At 53.4% G+C, this 20,065-nt stretch overlaps 1 protein-coding gene across 7 annotated transcripts in view; it reads left to right on the plus strand.

Moving 5' to 3' along the window:
* Positions 1-20,065, plus strand: part of ZSWIM8 (zinc finger SWIM-type containing 8) — a 391,013-nt gene that overhangs the window by 316,273 nt on the left and 54,675 nt on the right. For all 7 annotated transcript variants that reach the window (XM_078776669.1, XM_078776666.1, XM_078776668.1 and 4 more), the window contains 6 exons: positions 21-200; positions 6,154-6,337; positions 18,901-18,999; positions 19,170-19,294; positions 19,492-19,744; positions 19,872-20,024. In XM_078776669.1, the coding sequence (XP_078632795.1) occupies positions 21-200; positions 6,154-6,337; positions 18,901-18,999; positions 19,170-19,294; positions 19,492-19,744; positions 19,872-20,024 (994 nt within the window). The remainder of the gene's footprint in view (positions 1-20; positions 201-6,153; positions 6,338-18,900; positions 19,000-19,169; positions 19,295-19,491; positions 19,745-19,871; positions 20,025-20,065) is intronic.

Here is a 20,065-nt window from a genome sequence, read left to right on the forward strand (position 1 = left end):
ACACCCCTTGTAATACGCAGGGTAAGAAGGTAAAGGTGTCAACACATAAGCAAACCCTTCAGGCGACAGGCATCCTGGCCAAGGCAGCGTTCCTCATCACCGTGCTGAGTGAGAGGCCTGAACACCATGGCCTTGCATTTGTGGTCGGCCTTTTTGCCCTTGAACTGCAAAGACCACCGGCATCAACGAAGGCCTTGGAGGTGATGTGGTGTTCTATATAGAACGAAACGTTTTGCACATTCAACAACGTTTGTTTCTGGTTCATGTAAATCTAAAAATGTTTGTAAAATTATCCAATTGCAAGAACAGAATTGCTTGTACCCAATCTAATGGTTAAAGAAATGTTCACACAAGTGAATTTAGTCTGCCCATATGATAAGACTGAAACTACCATTGTGCACATGAATATAACTTGGAGATTAATTGATCAGGGTTCTCTGCTGTACAACTAGTAGAAGTAGCCTGACTAAAAGTTGGAATTTTAGTTTAAACATCAATGGCTTCACATGAATGTCACGGTCCCAAGAAATGTGCAGTGATGGTCAAATTTGGTAAATGAAAAGTGGGAATTGCAATGTTCACAGCTTTAATATTTCGAAACTGTTTTGCAAGGAGGATAAATGAGAGTTTGCGGAGCTGGGGTTGGTAGAGTAGGTGGGGGACAGGGGGTGGGGTGAGGACTTGAAGAAGAAAGGGGAGTGGAGGACAGAGAGTGGAGTGCAGTGGGGGACAGAGAGTGGAGTGCAGTGGGGGACAGAGAGTGGAGTGCAGTGGGGGACAGAGAGTGGAGTGCAGTGGGGGACAGTGGAGTGCAGTGGGGGACAGAGAGTGGAGTGCAGTGGGGGACAGAGAGTGGAGTGGGGGACAGAGAGTGGAGTGGGGGACAGAGAGTGGAGTGGAGTGGGGGACAGAGAGTGGAGTGGAGTGGGGGACAGAGAGTGGAGTGGAGTGGGGGACAGAGAGTGGAGTGGAGTGGGGGACAGAGAGTGGAGTGGAGTGGGGGACAGAGAGTGGAGTGCAGTGGGGGACAGAGAGTGGAGTGCAGTGGGGGACAGAGAGTGGAGTGCAGTGGGGGACAGAGAGTGGAGTGCAGTGGGGGACAGAGAGTGGAGTGCAGTGGGGGACAGAGTGGAGTGCAGTGGGGGACAGAGTGGAGTGCAGTGGGGGACAGAGTGGAGTGCAGTGGGGGACAGAGAGTGGAGTGCAGTGGGGGACAGAGAGTGGAGTGGAGTGGGGGGACAGAGTGGAGTGGAGTGGGGGGACAGAGAGTGGAGTGGAGTGGGGGACAGAGAGTGGAGTGGAGTGGGGGACAGAGAGTGGAGTGGGGGACAGAGAGTGGAGTGGGGGACAGAGAGGGGAGTGGGGGACAGAGAGGGGAGTGGGGGACAGAGTGGATTGGGGGACAGAGAGTGGAGTGGGGGACGTGGAGTGGAGTGGGGGACAGAGAGTGGAGTGGAGTGGGGGACAGAGAGTGGAGTGGAGTGGGGGACAGAGAGTGGAGTGGAGTGGGGGACAGAGAGTGGAGTGGAGTGGGGGACAGAGAGTGGAGTGGAGTTGGGGACAGAGAGTGGAGTGGAGTGGGGGACAGAGAGTGGAGTGGAGTGGGGGACAGAGAGTGGAGTGGAGTGGGGGACAGAGAGTGGAGTGGAGTGGGGGACAGAGAGTGGAGTGGAGTGGGGGACAGAGAGTGGAGTGGAGTGGGGGACAGAGAGTGGAGTGGAGTGGGGGACAGAGAGTGGAGTGGGGGACAGAGAGTGGAGTGGGGGACAGAGAGGGGAGTGGGGGACAGAGTGGATTGGGGGACAGAGAGTGGAGTGGGGGACGTGGAGTGGAGTGGGGGACAGAGAGTGGAGTGGAGTGGGGGACAGAGAGTGGAGTGGAGTGGGGGACAGAGAGTGGAGTGGAGTGGGGGACAGAGAGTGGAGTGGAGTGGGGGACAGAGAGTGGAGTGGAGTGGGGGACAGAGAGTGGAGTGGAGTGGGGGACAGAGAGTGGAGAGGAGTGGGGGACAGAGAGTGGAGTGGAGTGGGGGACAGAGAGTGGAGTGGGGGACAGAGAGTGGAGTGGAGTGGGGGACAGAGAGTGGAGTGGAGTGGGGGACAGAGAGTGGAGTGGAGTGGGGGACAGAGAGTGGAGTGGAGTGGGGGACAGAGAGTGGAGTGCAGTGGGGGACAGAGAGTGGAGTGCAGTGGGGGACAGAGAGTGGAGTTGAGTGGGGGACAGAGTGGAGTGGAGTGGGGGGACAGAGTGGAGTGGAGTGGGGGACGGAGAGTGGAGTGGAGTGGGGGGCGGAGAGTGGAGTGGAGTGGGGGACGGAGAGTGGAGTGGAGTGGGGGAGGGAGAGTGGAGTGGAGTGGGGGACGGAGAGTGGAGTGGAGTGGGGGACAGAGAGTGGAGTGGAGTGGGGGACAGAGAGTGGAGTGGAGTGGGGGACAGAGAGTGGAGTGGAGTGGGGGACAGAGAGTGGAGTGGGGGACAGAGAGTGGAGTGGGGGACAGAGAGTGGAGTGGGGGACAGAGAGGGGAGTGGGGGGCAGAGTGGATTGGGGGACAGAGAGTGGAATGGGGGACGTGGAGTGGAGTGGGGGACAGAGAGTGGAGTGGGGGACAGAGAGTGGAGTGGAGTGGGGGACAGAGTGGAGTGGAGTGGGGGACAGAGAGTGGAGTGGAGTGGGGGACAGAGAGTGGAGTGGAGTGGGGGACAGAGAGTGGAGTGGAGTGGGGGACAGAGAGTGGAGTGGAGTGGGGGACAGAGAGTGGAGTGGAGTGGGGGACAGAGAGTGGAGTGGAGTGGGGGACAGAGAGTGGAGTGGAGTGGGGGACAGAGAGTGGAGTGGAGTGGGGGACAGAGAGTGGAGTGGAGTGGGGGACAGAGAGTGGAGTGGAGTGGGGGACAGAGAGTGGAGTGGAGTGGGGGACAGAGAGTGGAGTGGGGGACAGAGTGGAGTGGAGTGGGGGACAGAGTGGAGTGGAGTGGGGGGACAGAGTTGAGTGGAGTGGGGGACAGAGAGTGGAGTGGAATGGGGGACAGAGTGGAGTGGAGTGGGGGACAGAGAGTGGAGTGGAGTGGGGGACAGAGTGGAGTGGAGTGGGGGACAGAGTGGAGTGGAGTGGGGGACAGAGTGGAGTGGAGTGGGGGACAGAGTGGAGTGGAGTGGGGGACAGAGAGTGGAGTGGAGTGGGGGACGGAGAGTGGAGTGGAGTGGGGGACGGAGAGTGGAGTGGAGTGGGGGACGGAGAGTGGAGTGGAGTGGGGGACGGAGAGTGGAGTGGAGTGGGGGACGGAGAGTGGAGTGGAGTGGTGGACGGAGAGTGGAGTGGAGTGGGGGACGGAGAGTGGAGTGGAGTGGGGGAGGGAGAGTGGAGTGGAGTGGGGGACAGAGAGTGGAGTGGAGTGGGGGACAGAGAGTGGAGTGGAGTGGGGGACAGAGAGTGGAGTGGAGTGGGGGACAGAGAGTGGAGTGGAGTGGGGGACAGAGAGTGGAGTGGAGTGGGGGACAGAGAGTGGAGTGGAGTGGGGGACAGAGAGTGGAGTGGAGTGGGGGACAGAGAGTGGAGTGGAGTGGGGGACAGAGAGTGGAGTGGAGTGGGGGACAGAGAGTGGAGTGGAGTGGGGGACAGAGTGGAGTGGAGTGGGGGACAGAGTGGAGTGGAGTGGGGGACAGAGTGGAGTGGAGTGAGGGACAGAGTGGAGTGGAGTGGGGAACAGAGTGGAGTGGAGTGGGGGACAGAGAGTGGAGAGGAGTGGAGAACAGATAAGGGAGTGGAGTGGAGAACAGATAAGGGAGTGGAGTGGAGAACAGATAAGGGAGTGGAGTGGAGAACAGATAAGGGAGTGGAGTGGAGAACAGATAAGGGAGTGGAGTGGAGAACAGATAAGGGAGTGGAGTGGAGAACAGATAAGGGAGTGGAGTGGAGAACAGATAAGGGAGTGGAGTGGAGAACAGATAAGGGAGTGGAGTGGAGAACAGATAAGGGAGTGGAGTGGAGAACAGATAAGGGAGTGGAGTGGAGAACAGATAAGGGAGTGGAGTGGAGAACAGATAAGGGAGTGGAGTGGAGAACAGATAAGGGAGTGGAGTGGAGAACAGATAAGGGAGTGGAGTGGAGAACAGATAAGGGAGTGGAGTGGAGAACAGATAAGGGAGTGGAGTGGAGAACAGATAAGGGAGTGGAGTGGAGAACAGATAAGGGAGTGGAGTGGAGAACAGATAAGGGAGTGGAGTGGAGAACAGATAAGGGAGTGGAGTGGAGAACAGATAAGGGAGTGGAGTGGAGAACAGATAAGGGAGTGGAGTGGAGAACAGATAAGGGAGTGGAGTGGAGAACAGATAAGGGAGTGGAGTGGAGAACAGATAAGGGAGTGGAGTGGAGAACAGATAAGGGAGTGGAGTGGAGAACAGATAAGGGAGTGGAGTGGAGAACAGATACGGGAGTGGAGTGGACAACAGAGAAGGGAGTGGAGTGGACAACAGAGAAGGGAGTGGAGTGGAGAACATAGAAGGGAGTGGAGTGGACAACAGAGAAAGGAGTGGAGTGGACAACAGAGAAAGGAGTGGAGTGGAGAACAGAGAAGGGAGTGGAGTGGAGGACAAAGAAGGGAGTGGGGTGGAGTGGAGGACAGAGAAGGGAATGGAGTGGAGGGCAGAGAAGAGAGTGGAGTGGAGTGGAGGACAGAGAAGGGACAGAGTTGTGAAAGGGGGGTTGAGGCTTTGAGGGGGTTGAGGACTTTAATAATAAATGGGGAGCTGTGGACCTTGGGTTGGGAATAGGTGTGGGGGGAGGTGGGGGGTAGGGGGAGTGGGTTGAGGTCTTGTAGAAAAAGGGTTGAGGATTTGAAGTCACATTCTACATTACACGGGATTCCCACCGTTCCCTGCTATTATGTTGTTGCAGGACATTCCTAGCAAACTCCCTAAATATTCCACTCTTATGGGAACAAATTCCCTTACAACAGCCCGATGGAACTGGATTATATGCTAGTTTGTTTATAGGGATAATGTTCCCCAACCGATAATGTTCCCTGGGAATAATTGGGGTCATTAAAGTAGTAGAAGTAGGAGTCAGATCACTAAATATATGCGAATCAAAAACGATATTTTCACAAGTATTATTTTAATATTCCAAACAAACCATCTGGTTTGAACCATCTGGTTTGAACCATCTTTCTTTCTTGGCTCAAATGTTACTGTATTCCATCGGTGGGAAATTATTTTTGAATAATGAAAATGCCTCAAACATTTGTTAAGCAAACATTTTTGTCACAAGCTAAGATCTATGCTAAAATAATGTTTCCATTTGTTTAGAATATAATGTGCAAATATCTATACTTGTGCAAATATATTTTTTGATTCGCATCCATTTAGTGACCTGACTACTACTATGACTTCTTCTTTAACTACCCGAATTATTCATTCCCACAATGTAGGGTCTGCCTGGGAATGTTTTTCGTCAGTCTTTCACGAACCGGCTGGCCAGGCCAAAAATGTTCGACTGTTGGTAGCAGGAATTTGGAATTTTATGGTGCCTGCGATAATTCACCTACTCTTCACAAAAGATGCTATGAAATTTTTAACTTGCACAAACAATCAGTGCTGGTAGACAGATCTGCCTTAACGTCCATCTGATGGACCGTGCACACGTTGACGCCTTGCCTGCATGCAAAACATGAAGATGATAGTTTATAGATGGGTAGAGATTCAAACACAGGGTAGACCGCTCAAAAGTAAGTATATGCATACCTCTAAGCTGGCCTGTCAACCTGTTTGTCATCTGGCTGCAGATATTATTTTGACACCTTGAAAATATTGAATATCGCTGAAAATGTAAAATATTCCCTGATTGTTGATCAGTGCAGTTGCTAATTGGTGTGAGAGCAATGGGTGGAGGGAGTGGTGAAGGAAGGAGATAACATGGGCTGTGGCTACATCTGTGATGGAAACCAATTTGAGTTGGTCAATGTTAACCGGTCATGGATCACAAGTGATGCACATGCTGAAACTCGTCATGATGACATAATTTGTTCATGGAACTGACATGACCTCTCAATGCCCCACTTCAAATAGCATGACTTGAATGCCTTTCAAACCACCTCTCTGGTTAACTCTTTGTTTTGACTTTGGTGACAGACTTAACCCCATGGGTCGGGTTGTAGGTGCGGTTGGCATACCAAGAGTCAGAAATCGTGTTCTTGCTGAAAAAAATACCGCTGGGACCAGCAGAGATGGCGGTGATTCGTGAACGTGCTGCCCAGCTTCGAGAAGGTTGCTTCTGTGACTACAGGCCTGTGCTGCCGCTGATGCTTGCTAGTTTCATCTTCGACGTGCTCTGTAGTCCAGGTAGTCATGAGTTTGTGGTTGGTTGAATTTTTTTAAGGGGGCGAATGGGATTTACAATGAAATGTATGGGAAGAAAATTAGGATCAGTAACCTGCTGGGGGGGGGGCTTTAAGTATAATTTCCTATCACATTTACGTTTTTGAAGCTTGCTTGGTCTAAATAGAAGGCTTTGCAGACCTGAGTAAGACGTCCTTATCTTGATGTTTATCAGTAAATGCAGACATGTGTAGATTGTTTAAAATGTAGGGTGGCCTTTATTTCTCCTAACTTTTCCCCATCTAGTAATAATAGTTTATATCCTTTTCTTTTCTTGTTGACATCTACCAGAAAACAGTTTATCCGTTTTTACTCTCCAAACCATAAGTATCATCATTTTGTATGCAGTGCCCCTGGTTTCTAGCAAGATGGTACTCATTTTGCCGACCTTGGAAGGATGAAATGCTGAGTCAACCCACCTGGTATTATTTAATGGCACGACAGGGGCTCAAACTCAAGACTCTAAGATCTTAAACCAGCCATTGTAACTATTACGCCAACACCAGGCCTTCAACCATAATTACCTATGCCACCAAAGGTGGATGGAGGTTATGTTTTCACCCTTTCTGTTTGTTTGTCTGTATGTTTGTGAGCAGTACATCGCATAAAGTTGTGGAGGGATTTGGACGAAATTTGGTGGAGAGATTGAAATCTTATCATTTCATTCTTGTCACAGAGACGATCCGGATACTAGAATTTTTAAAGTTATTCTTCACCATTGATTGATGGGTCAAAAAACGATATATACTGTGTGTATACATGTCTATATATATATATGTATACCTCTCTGGTTAACTAGAGATATATATATATTTTGAAGGAGCTGCGCTCCAACGCGAGTCGAAAGAATTGACGCGACCAAAGACGGAATTCGTCCGAGTTGCTTTATTGAAACAAAACAGCTCAGGTATTCTCCTAAGCCCGTTTATCGGGCAGCAATATATATACACATTTATGCCCGGGCGTTTGCCCGGGAAAACCGAGACCGGGCATGCCCGGGTGTCAAGGGCGAGTCCTGGAAAGGCGAGTCTGGACATGCCCGGGCGTCCTGGACGCGGCCTGGCAAGTCGAGGCTGGGCGTGCCCGAGCGCTCTGGGCGAGCCCTGGAAAGGCAAGAGCGGGCATGCCCGGACGCTCTGGGCGAGCCCTGGAAAGGCGAGTCTGGACATGCCCGGACGCTCTGGGCGAGCCCTGGAAAGGCGAGTCTGGACATGCCCGGGAAAGACGAGACCGGGCGTGCCCGGGAGGTTCGGGCGTGCCCGGGAACAGCGAGTCCGGGCATGCCCAGGAGAGGCGCGTCTGGGCCCGTCCGGACGAGCCCGGCATGGCGATCGCGCCCTGGCTGCGTCCTGGCAGGTGCAAGGCGATTGTGTACATTCAGCGGGAACCGCTACACACGCCCCTCCAGAATCGACCTGCACCGGCAGGGTCAATTTAAGGGGGGTCCGGATGACCCGGCCGAAGCGACCCCTGGAGGGTCGTGTGGGGGGGTCCGATCCGGTGGTGGGTGGTCGAGCGGGGGGAACTGTAGACGGGGGGCGGCCTCACCACGGAGGAAGGGCCAACCGTGGTGGTCGGTCGACGTCCACGTGCGCCGGTTTGAGGCGGTCCACAAAGATCCGGTCCGACCGGCCGCCGACGTCGACGACGAAGGACTTGTCGCCCCGTCGCAGGACCTGGAAGGGCCCGTCGTACGGCGGCCGGAGTGGCCCCCGGTGCGCGTCATGACGCACAAAGACGTACTCCGCTGTGCGAAGCGCCGGGGGGACGTAGGACTGGGGGCCACCGTGGCGGGACGTTGGCACGGGGGCAAATTGGTGGGCGGCCTCCTGGAGGTCCGAGCGCTGGTGTGCGGCGGACCAGGGACTGGTAGCGTCGGGCACGAACTCGCCCGGGACGCGGAGCGGCTGGCCGTAGACGAGCTCGGCGGCAGACGCCCGGAGGTCCTCCTTGGGGGCCGTGCGGAGGCCCAAAAGGACCCACGGCAGCCGGTCGGTCCAACCGTCGTCCTGAAGGCCGGCCATGAGTGCGGCCTTCATGGAGCGGTGAAACCGCTCGCACAACCCGTTGGCTTGGGGGTGGTAGGCCGTGGTGCGGTGCAGCGTGACCCCCAACGAGCGGGCGACCGCGCCCCAAAGTTCGGACGTGAACTGTGGGCCATGGTCGGACGAGATGTCCGCCGGTGCGCCGAAGCGCGCGACCCAGGTGGCGATGAACGCCTGCGCCACGTCGGCGGTGGTGGTGGAGGTGAGGGGCACGGCCTCCGGCCACCTGGTGGTCCTGTCCACCATGGTGAGCAGGTGGGTGAACCCCCGCGATGGGGGCAGGGGACCCACCAGGTCCACGTGGACGTGGTCGAAACGCCGTGCAGGCACGGTGAAAGGTGCTAGCGGGGCCTGGGTGTGGCGGTGGACCTTGGCCCGCTGGCAGGCCGTGCAGGCGTTGGCCCAGTCGCGGACGTTCCGTCGAAGGCCGTGCCAGACGAAACGCGCCGACACCAGCTTCTGAGAAGCTTTCCGGCCCGGGTGAGAAAGGCCGTGGATGGAGGCGAAGATGCGGCGCTGCCAGGAAACGGGCACGATGGGGCGAGGCTGGCCCTGGGAGACGTCGCAGAGCAGGACGGTGCCCGCGAAGGGGATGTCGGCCAGGCGGAGGCCTGTGTCCGCCGCCCGGAGGGCCTGCACCAAGGTGTCGGTGGTCTGGTCGGCCGCCATGAGCGCGAAGTCCACGCCGAGGTGGACCGCTTCGCGCTGGCCCGAGAAAGACAGTCGGCCACGCCGTTGTCTTTGCCGGCGACGTGCCGGATGTCCGTGGTGAATTCCGACACGGCGGAGAGGTGGCGCTGCTGGCGGGCCGACCACGGCTCCGTGACTTTGGCCATTGCGTAGACCAACGGCTTGTGGTCGACGAAAGCCGTGAACGGGCGGCCCTCCAGGAGGTGTCGGAAATGGCGAACGGCCAGGAATAGACCGAGCAGCTCGCGGTCGAACGTGCTGTATTTTAACTCATTCGGCCGGAGCTGCCGGCTGAAAAAAGCGAGTGGCTGCCAAACCCCGTCCACCCATTGTTCATGGACAGCGCCCACCGCGTAGTTGGAGGCGTCCGTAGTGAGGGCGATGGGCGCGTTGAGCACCGGGTGAGCCAGCAGCGTTGCGTCAGCGAGGGCCCGTTTTGCGCTCGCGAAGGCCGCGTCCATGGCCGCGGACCAAACGATGTCATGCTTGGCCGGCTTGCCCCGGAGGGCCTCGTAAAGGGGCCGCATGAGCTGAGCAGCGCGGGGCACGAATCGGTGATAAAAATTCACCATGCCGAGGAACTCTTGTAGGGCCTTGATGGAACGGGGATGCGGGAACGTGGTGATGGCCTCGACCTTGGTCGGCAGCGGCACGGCCCCGGTCTTGGTGATGCGGTGGCCCAAAAAGTCAACGGTCATCGTGCCGAAGTGGCATTTGGCCGGGTTGACAATTAAGCCGTGCTCGCTGAGGCGACCGAACAGTGTTCGGAGGTGGAGGAGGTGCTCGGCGCGGGACGTGCTGGCGACGAGGATGTCGTCCAGATAGACGAAAAGAAATGGCAGGTCGCGCAGCACGCCGTCCATTAAGCGCTGGAACGCCTGGGCCGCGTTCTTGAGGCCAAACGGCATCCTCAAAAATTCGAACAGGCCGAACGGCGTGATGACGGCCGTCTTCGGGACGTCGGCCGCCCGGACAGGTACCTGGTGGTATCCCCGTATCAGGTCAATTTTGGAAAATATGACCCGTCCCGCCAAACGGGCGGAAAAGTCCTGGATGTGCAGGATCGGGTACCTGTCGGGGGTGGTAGCGTCGTTGAGGCGGCGGTAGTCGCCACACGGGCGCCATCCGCCCCCCGGCTTTGGCACGATGTGCAGTGGTGAGGCCCACACGCTATTGGAGCGCCGCACGATGCCGAGGTGCTCCAACGCATCGAACTCGGCCTTTGCCACGGCGAGCTTGGCCGGGTCAAGGCGGCGGGCCCTGGCGTAGACCGGCGGGCCCGTAGTGGGTATGTGGTGCTCGATCCCATGCCGCACTGCGACGGCGGAAAACGTCGGCCGCGTGAGGGCCGGGAATTCCGCGAGCAGGCGAGCGAACGCGTTCGCCGTCGGGAGGGCGCACGCCAGTTTGGTCGGCGCGGAGCTGCTCATCGTGCACGCCAGGGAGCTGAAGGTCTCGGCGTTGACAAGGCGACGACGTTTGACGTCGACCAGCAGCCCGTGCGCGCAGAGGAAGTCGGCGCCCAGCAAAGCCATGGGGACGCAGACGGTCACAAAGGTCCACTGAAAGCGCTGGCTGCCGAAGCAGAGGGTGACGTCGCGCGGGCCGAAAGTGCGTATGGCCGAGCCATTAGCAGCGACCAAAGAGGGGCCGCAAACGGCGTCCCGCCTGTCCTGCTCGGAGGCGGGTATGATGCTCAGTTGGGCGCCGGTGTCACAAAGGAAACGCCGCCCGGACGCTTTGTCCCGAATAAAAAGCAAGTTGCCCGAGTGGCCGGCGCTCATGGCTGGGAATGAACGCCGGCCCGGCCGTTTCCCGACTTGCCGAAAGTGCACGGGGGTCGGCACGTCCGAGCCTTGTGTCCGAACCTGGCGTGGTAATAACACCACGCCTGGTCAGGTGGAGGCCCCGGCCGTCGTGTCGGAAGCGGTCGGCGCGGCGTGGCGGCCGCCAGTTGCACCGGCAGTCCGGCCTCCAACCGCGCAGGGCGCTCGGGCGTCGTGGGCGTCGCCTCGGACGGCGGCGGGCTCCAGGTAGCCGCGCCGATGTGTTGGCCCGCCGAGGAGATCTTATCGGCTTCCCTGGCGAGGGCGCGGGGATCGGTGATCGACGTGCCAGCCAGGGCGAGGCTTACCGGGTGAGGCAGCTGGCGAAGGAACAGCTCGCGGAACAGAAAATCCGGAGAGTGCTCACCGAGCAACGAGAGCATATAGTCCATGCGCTCGGATGGGCGCGTGTCGCCGAGCTCGGGCAGGTCGAGCAGGCGCCGTGCGCGTGCCGCCGGTGAGAGGGCGAAAGCGTCGAGGAGGAGCGTCGTCAGCGCGTCATACTTGTCGGCAGCCGGCGGGTGCTCGAGGAGGCTCAGGGCGCGGGCCGCGGTGGTGGAACCGAGCGCTGCCACGACGTGGTGGAAGCGGGTGTCGTCCGCGGTGATGCCTCGCAGGGCGAACTGGGAGTCCGCCTGGGTGAACCAAACAGCCGCGTGAGCCTCCCAGAAGGTAGGCAGTTTAAGAGTCACTGCTGTGTCCATGTCGGTAGGTCACCAGTGAAGGAGCTGCGCTCCAACGCGAGTCGAAAGAATTGACGCGACCAAAGACGGAATTCGTCCGAGTTGCTTTATTGAAACAAAACAGCTCAGGTATTCTCCTAAGCCCGTTTATCGGGCAGCAATATATATACACATTTATGCCCGGGCGTTTGCCCGGGAAAACCGAGACCGGGCATGCCCGGGTGTCAAGGGCGAGTCCTGGAAAGGCGAGTCTGGACATGCCCGGGCGTCCTGGACGCGGCCTGGCAAGTCGAGGCTGGGCGTGCCCGAGCGCTCTGGGCGAGCCCTGGAAAGGCGAGAGCGGGCATGCCCGGACGCTCTGGGCGAGCCCTGGAAAGGCGAGTCTGGACATGCCCGGGAAAGACGAGACCGGGCGTGCCCGGGAACAGCGAGTCCGGGCATGCCTAGGAGAGGCGCGTCTGGGCCCGTCCAGACGAGCCCGGCATGGCGATCGCGCCCTGGCCGCGTCCTGGCAGGTGCAAGGCGATTGTGTACATTCAGCGGGAACCGCTACAATATATATATATATATATAATGTATATATATTGTAGAGGATCTCGAACGTCGGCTCTCCCCTTTTCGGGGGGGGGGGGGGGGGAGTGGGGTTAATCCCCTTGTCCTTTTATCTGGCCGACGCGAGTCCTGGAAGTTATAACGTCCTTCCCGGCGTGGCGTTAGGTAGGGTTTGTTAGGCCTAGGGATTCACTACTACCTAATTACTAACGCCGACCGGAAACGAGGGAATAACTCTCGCTCGAATCACGGATATGGATGGAGTATGCCGAGCGGATAGCAATCCGCGATCTGAGCTGTTAACAGGTGACTAGACCCGATTATAGCGGTTCCGAATTGTGCCATGCTTACCCAATGAGAGAAAAGACTGATGCGATCGGATAAGAGGAAACCAGGAAGAACAAGGCAATTTATTACAAATGTACAGAAAGAAGAAGAAACGAAAGAAATGTACAAGATAGAAAGAGGAAGGAAAAGCACACAGGGTAGACTTAATTACAGGCTTAACTTATTCCCTGGACAAACGGGCCCGTCTCACACACAGTCACTCACACGGGGATTGTAGAGGAACAGGTTGATGGTCACCAGCGCGTCCAGGCTCCAGTCCGGCTCCGGTCCAGGCGATGGAAAACCCGGCAGGCAGCTCTTCACAGTGTAACGCGAATGGACAATTATATCACGGGGGGAAGGCTGGTATCCTGGCGGCGTACGTAATATTTGTACGACTCGCGCCAAATGCCCTCTCTCCAATGTCCTATACGCAAGCGCCAATTGTGCAAGTCCTTTCAACCACGATCAAGCGCATTCGTCCTCGCAGTGCTGTTACCAGTGCGCTCTCCCAACAAGTCCTGACAGCACACGCTTCCGCTGTAGGTTCTCCAAAATCACAGTAGTCCTTTTACCAAGCGCACTTCCAACAAGCCCTCTCAAAAGCCAACCTTCCAACGAGTCCTCTCAAATGTGCGTCCTGTAAAAGGGCTTTGTGCGCTCGCTTTTATAATCCAGCCAGAGATCGCTCCGCAAGCCCAAAAGCCACGCCTATCAGGCGATGTCACTTCAGCCCTGGTTGGCTGGTTAGGTCTTACCGGCCCCGCCCTGACGGCTGGGTGACGTGGCCACACCTTCTCCCTGGCGCTCCGCCCCCTTTTTCCGGGCCTCACCTCGTGGCTTATGGCGGCGTTTAGCGAGCTCACGCTCAAGGGCAGCGGACGCTGCTAACAAAGGCATGTAACAAATTGGGAGGGCCATGGGGCACAGACTGGAGGGCGCGCTTAATGGCGTCGCTTGGAAGGGGAGGCTGGCAAAATGGATGAGGGGACCTACTCCTTATTTGATTGACACAACACAGATTCAACTATTGGGAACATGGCCTTACCTATACACATATTATGAAATAACTGATGTCCTATGGTGACCTATGTGTTGCTTGTGGCCTATCTATGGGGTGCTACCTTTAACCTTTAATGATGTCATATTTATTTCATGGTTCTGTTTGGATATTGCTGGAATATGTTTAAACCGCAGCCGTGATGCTGACGCCGCCCCCCCCCCCCTCCCCCCGAATTTCCATGTTTTAAACGTTTCCCAGTGTGTACCCTGGTCGGAATAGGTACACCGTATCCCTGCGTGTCGTAAGAGACGACTAAGAGGGTTGGCGTCAGGAAGGGCATCCGGCCATAAAAACATTGCCTCAAAAAGAGAACCATGACAATTACAACTACATATGGGCAGGGTGCAGCCCGAAGTGGAGATCGGTTTCTGAGGTTTGGGACATGGAATGTAGGGACAATGACAGGGAGATCAGGAGAAGTGGTGGAAGTATTGGTCAGAAGAAGAGTGGACATATGTTGTGTGCAAGAGACGAGATGGAAGGGAAGTGGTGTGAGAATGGTGAAGGGTAGGCAGGGACAGAAATACAAGTTTGTGTGGCAAGGGTGCCCAGAGGGCATGAATGGTGTTGGTTGGTGTCCTGTTTTCTGAGGAGTTTGAAGACAGTGTGGTGAGTGTGACTAGAGTGAGTGATAGGTTGATGATGGTGAAAATGATGATTGGAAAGCTCTTGGTGAACGTCATCTCGGGATATGCTCCGCAGGTTGGTCGAAGCAATGAAGAGAAGGACAAGTTCTGGTGTGCAATAGAGAAGCTGATGGAAAACGTGAAAGATGAGGAAGTTGTTGTGGTGGGAGGAGACCTGAATGGACATATGGGAAGGAGTATGGATGGTTTTGAGGGAGTTCATGGGGGGTACGGATATGGTGTGAGAAATGGAGAAGGTGAAAGGATTTTGGAGTTTGCTGATGGAGCTGATTTGTTGATTTGTAATACTCAGTTCCAGAAAGAGGATAATAAGCTTGTTACATACACGTCAGGTGGGTCGACGACAACCGTTGACTACCTGATGGTGCGCAGGCGAGATAGGGGGCACCTCCGGGACACAAAGGTGATCCCGGGGGAGGAGGCTGTTTCATAGCACCACTTGGTTGTCTGCGACATAAGGGTGAAAGGTGCGAGGAGAGCACGGCGGGTGAAGTACCAACCAAGAATGAAGGTGTGGAGATTGAAAGAGGTGACAGTAAGGGAGGCATTAAAAGAGAGGCTGAGTAGGGTAGAGGATGATGTGGTTGAGCTTGAAAGTGGTTGGATGTCAATGAAAGCTAGTCTGTTGGGAGCCGTTGGTGAGGTATGTGGATGGACAAAAAGACCACCGAGGCACTCGGAAACATGGTGGTGGGATGATGAAGTTGGAAAGAGGATTGACGAGAAGAGGAAGAAGTTCAAGGAGTGGCAGAAGGCGAAGGGTACGGGAGCAGAAACAGCAGAGCATGAAAGTTATGAGGCAGCCAGGAAGGCTGCAAAGAAAGAGGTAGCAAAGGCGCAGGAGGCATGTAGGAAAATGTTCGGAGAACGCTTGGATTCGGAAGAGGGTCAGAAAGCAGTATTCAGGATTGCAAAGCACATAGCGAAAGAGAGGTGTGATGTGATGGCGGTGAGTTGCTTGAAGGATGAAGTGGGACAAATCGTTGTCGACCCAGATGGAATTAAAGGAAGATGGAAAAGAAATATGGAAATGCTGTTGAATACAGAGAATGAATGGGATGGCAACATAGAGAGTAACGCAGTTTTTGGACCGGCAGAGAAGATAACTGAGAAGGAAGTTGAGGAAGCGATAAAAGCAATGAAGAGTGGAAAAGCGGGAGGGCCGACGGGAGTTGTGGGAGATATGTTGAAGGCAGCAGGAAGTTGGGGTGTGAAGAGAATGACAGAGATCTGTAATCTGGTGGTGAAAGAAGGCCGCATTCCAGTGGATTGGGAACTGAGTACCCTCGTCCCTCTATACAAGGGGAAAGGTGACCCTCTGGAGTGTGGCTCGTACCGAGCGATAAAGTTATTGGAGCATGGAATGAAGGTATTGGAAAGGGTGTTGGAGAGGAGGATAAGGAAGAAAGTGAAGTTCGACGAAATGCAGTTTGGATTTATGCCAGGAAGAGGAACGACAGATGCGCTTTTCATTGTGAGGCAGTTGCAGGAGAAGTACATGGAGAAGAGGAAGAAGTTGTTTTTTGGGTTTGTTGATCTGGAGAAAGCATTCGATAGGGTTCCACGCAAAGTATTGACATGGGCATTGAGGAAGTTAGGAGTGGAGGAATGGTTGATCAGAGTAGTGATGGCAATGTACAAAAGAGCGCGCACAGCTGTAAGGACGAAGGACGGGAACAGTGGTGAGTTTGAGGTGACGGTGGGAGTGCATCAGGGGTTGGTACTACGTCCACTACTATTTGTAGCTGTGATGGAGGTGCTGGCTCAGAACGTAAAGGAGGGTTTACCGTGGGAGTTGTTGTATGCAGATGATCTGGTGTTGATTGCGGAAAGTATGGATGGACTGAAGGAAAAGATGAACAAGTGGAAGGAATGTATGGAGACAAAAGGTCTGAAGGTGAATATCGGAAAGACGAAGGTGATGGCAAGCGGTAAAGCATGTGGTGAGGTGGAAAGAACTGGGAAGTGGCCGTGTGCTGTGTGCAGGAAGGGTGTCGGAGTGAACTCCATTCAATGTACAATGTGCGCTGAATGGGTTCATCAAAAATGTAGTGGTCTGAGAGCGTCATTTACCAGTGTGGCAGCTACATTCAAATGTAAGGTGTGCACAGAGGGAGCTGCAGATGGAGGAAATGTTGAGTTGGATCTTGGAGACGGCGTGAAGCTGGAAGGTGTGAAAACATTTTGCTACCTCGGAGACATGCTGAATGGAGAAGGTGGATCAGACTCGGCAACGATTGCTCGAGTGAGATGTGCATGGAAGAAGTTTCGGGAACTGAGTGGCGTGCTGATGAGGAGGAGAGTATCGCTGAAGCTGAAGGGAAAGGTGTATGCTGCATGTGTGAGAAGTGTTATGATTTATGGGAGCGAGACATGGGTAATGAACGTAGAGCAACAACGAAGGCTGGAAAGGGTGGAAATGCGAATGGTTCAATGGATGTGCGGAGTATCGTTGAGAGAGAGAGGAAGACAAATGATGAATTGCGAAAGATGATGGGAATATTGCCTGTGATTGATGCTGTGAAGAGGAACAGGTTGAGATGGTTTGGTCATGTGTTGAGGAAGGATGAAAGTGACTGGTTGAGAAGAGTGATGGAAATTAATGTAGAAGGAAGTAGAGGACGGGGCAGACCGAGAAAGACTTGGCTAAAGATGGTGGAAGAAGAAATGTGGGCAAGGGGGTTAACAAGGAGACATGCAGAAAATAGGGCAAAATGGAGAAGATTGTCATGGGGACCTCAAGGCTAACCCCCGCTCTAGCAGGGAAAATGGCCTTAAAATGCATGTTGTTGTTGTTGTTGTTGTTGTTGATGTCATATTTATTTACAAGTGTGGGTTCTCAAAACCGCAATAATATATATATATATATATATATATCAATCATGCATTATCTCAAAAAGGCATCCGGATTCGGACAAAACTTTGGTGGACAGGTTGGTGATGCGACAAGAAGTAATTGATTCAATTTTAGTAAAGGATCTGAGAATTTCCAGATCTGGATCTGAGAATTTTTAAAGTTATTATTCACCATTGAGAAAAAAAAAAAAAAAACACCTTTAGAGGCCATTTTTCCCCGCAAGCGGGGGTTGGCCTTTTTCGGGAACTGTGGTTGTTGTTGTTTTTCGGTCCCCTTTTTGAAGCAATGTTTTACGGCCGGATGCCCTTCCTGACGCCAACCCTTTTTGCCGCCTTTAACGACAAGCAGGGAATTACCAGTGAACTGGTACTCAATTTGCCGACCTCGGAAGGATGACAGGCTGAGTCAACCCCCCTGGCGTTAATTCAGCGATTGACCGGGATTCGAACCCAGGATCCTAGGATCCTAAGCCGGCACCCTAGCCGCTAGCCCAACAACCAGGGTTCACCAACAACACCAACAATTCACCATTGAGAGATCGGGCTAAACTTGTATATAGCACAATCTCTCAAAAACGTATGGACGGATTCAGTGTGTGTGTGTGTGTGTGTGTGTGTGTGTGTGTGTGTGTGTGTGTGTGTGTGTGTGTGTGTGTGTGTGTGTGTGTGTGTGTGTGTGTGTGTGTGTGTGTGTGTGTGTGTGTGTGTGTGTGTGTGTGTGTGTGTGTGTGTTGAGAGAGAGAGAGAGACAAGGATGAGTTGATTCAAATTTGGTGAGGATCTGGATAGGAGATATAAAAAAAATATTTTAAGTGATTATTCACCATTGAGAGATGGGGCGAAAAACGATATTTAGCATGATATTTCAAAAAGTTGTGGATGGATTATAACAAACTAGGTGGATGAGTTGGTTGGGCCACATTAACAAGCGATTTGATTTTGGTTAGGTTCCAAATCCAGGTCTGCTGTATCAGTGGGATACAAACGTAAACTGTTCAACCTGGTGGAGGTATGTGATCTACCGACTGCCGTTCTAGTTAATACTTTATCAATGATACACAATCCCTCAATGCCATTTTAATTGTTTATCATGTGATTAAAAATAAATCCATGTCTGGTTTTATGTGGAGATGACTCCAAGCTGCAGAACGAGAAACAAAGCGAAGTGATTCACATTTGTATTTTTGCTTTGTCATGCATGCTTGTTTATTTTTTAACCAAAAGACATGACTTGCAAACAAGGCTGTCACTCCAACTTGTTCTTCATATTAAGGCTGCACCATATAAAGAAAGGAATACTTCCCCAAAGCAGCATCATCGACTTCCAACTTTGACTCACTCCTATATTTCCATTACATCGCGTTTCTTAATCTATGGCAACTTCAACTGCCACCATTCCAGCTGGATTGCTGCCCATCCTCAAACCATTGGCCATGGTATTTGTAGCCATGGACTAGTGTGTCACTTGAGGCCTGACTCGAATTACCAACCCATATTTCCCCTCCACCTCTGTTTGATTTTATTGTGTCCATCTTTTTCTGCTCTTTCTCAGCTCCCTTTGGCTCTTCAGATCATGTCCAAGACATGCCTGCCTCCAATAAAAACGACAGGATTTGCTTGTGGTTTGTTTAAGATTTATTTAATATCCATCTATATATTACTTGGACACTGGGGCATAGGCGGGAGTGTGCTTATTAAATTCATAAGATTGTGAAAGGTAGAGATGGGAGAGCAAAAGTATAAGGTATATAATTGAGGGAGGAGGAGGGGTAGTGGAGAACTTGTGCAGTGGGTTAGATTCAGCTCCTGTGTGAATATTTTTTTCCGTTGTCCTCCAGTTGTTTCATCTACTGGCTCTAGGCCTCCAAGTCGTAACCGCACTTCCCAGCAACCAGGTGACGAGGAACTGGGCTTTGAAGCTGCCGTCACAGCACTCGGTAATTGCTAAGCATTTATATTTTGTAAAATGCAATTGTTCATGTCTTAAAGGTAGATCACGATACTGATTTTAACTGCTCATCTTATTTATCATGAAAACTGGTACGCTTCATTATGGATCACGGAAGTTATTGAACTTGTTTTGGTGTGACCCCATTTGTACCTCCAGGCCTTAAAACAACAGTGAGCGAGGCTGAGCATCCTCTGCTTTGTGAGGGGACACGACGACAAAAAGGAGAGCTTGCTCTTGCGTTGCTTATTACATACAAGGATGATCAAGTAAAGTTGAAGAAGGTATATTCGATATCAATTAAAATGAAGGTTACGTTTTTGGGGTTGACTGCAGTTTTAGTGATGAAATATAGATGCGTGTTCACCCCCTCCAACCTCACCCTGCCCCATAAAAGCAGAAACGCAGTAGGATGATTACTGGAAAGCTTATTGAAGCTTCCCATTTCGTTGATGCACAGCGACACTTTTTGGTGTGACAGATATTGGACAAGCTCCTGGACCGGGAGAGTCAGACACACAAGCCTCAAACACTGAGCTCTTTCTACTCTTCCTCGGGAAAGCCACCCAACCAGAAATCTCCTTCAAAGCACGCCAGCCACAGCTCGACTGCCACAGCTGCTGTTTCTTCATCCTCTAGTGCCCCCCAGGCCTCTTGCGTTTCAGGTGGCCTCTCTTTGCCCCTCGCGAACACACAGAATAGCGAGGGCTTTTCGGAGGACCTCGTCACAGCTGGTAAGATGGCTCTTTCAATGCTGGTGGTATTTCCAACAACTTTTGCTTTTATGCTTGACCTTTATCATGACCTGAATTGTAAACCAAATTGGATGATGCTTTTTAGCTTATTATTTCTCCCTTAAAGGTTGTCCTCAGCATGGCTCTGCTGATGGTTCAATGGAGACTTCAGCTTACAAGCAGGATGGGAAGGTGTCAGGACGCTTTGTATTTGGTAGTCGGGGGTTCTTCAATGGCCGATCTTGGGGGTCTCCCATTAGGCCTAAGAAGAAGCACACTGGTAATGTGTTACTGATTGTAGGCTGCAAGTTAATTGTTCAA

Source organism: Myxine glutinosa, chromosome 4, assembly GCF_964187855.1.
Source record: "Myxine glutinosa chromosome 4, kmMyxGlut1.1, whole genome shotgun sequence".
In the NCBI taxonomy this organism is placed as follows: Eukaryota; Metazoa; Chordata; class Myxini; order Myxiniformes; family Myxinidae; genus Myxine; species Myxine glutinosa.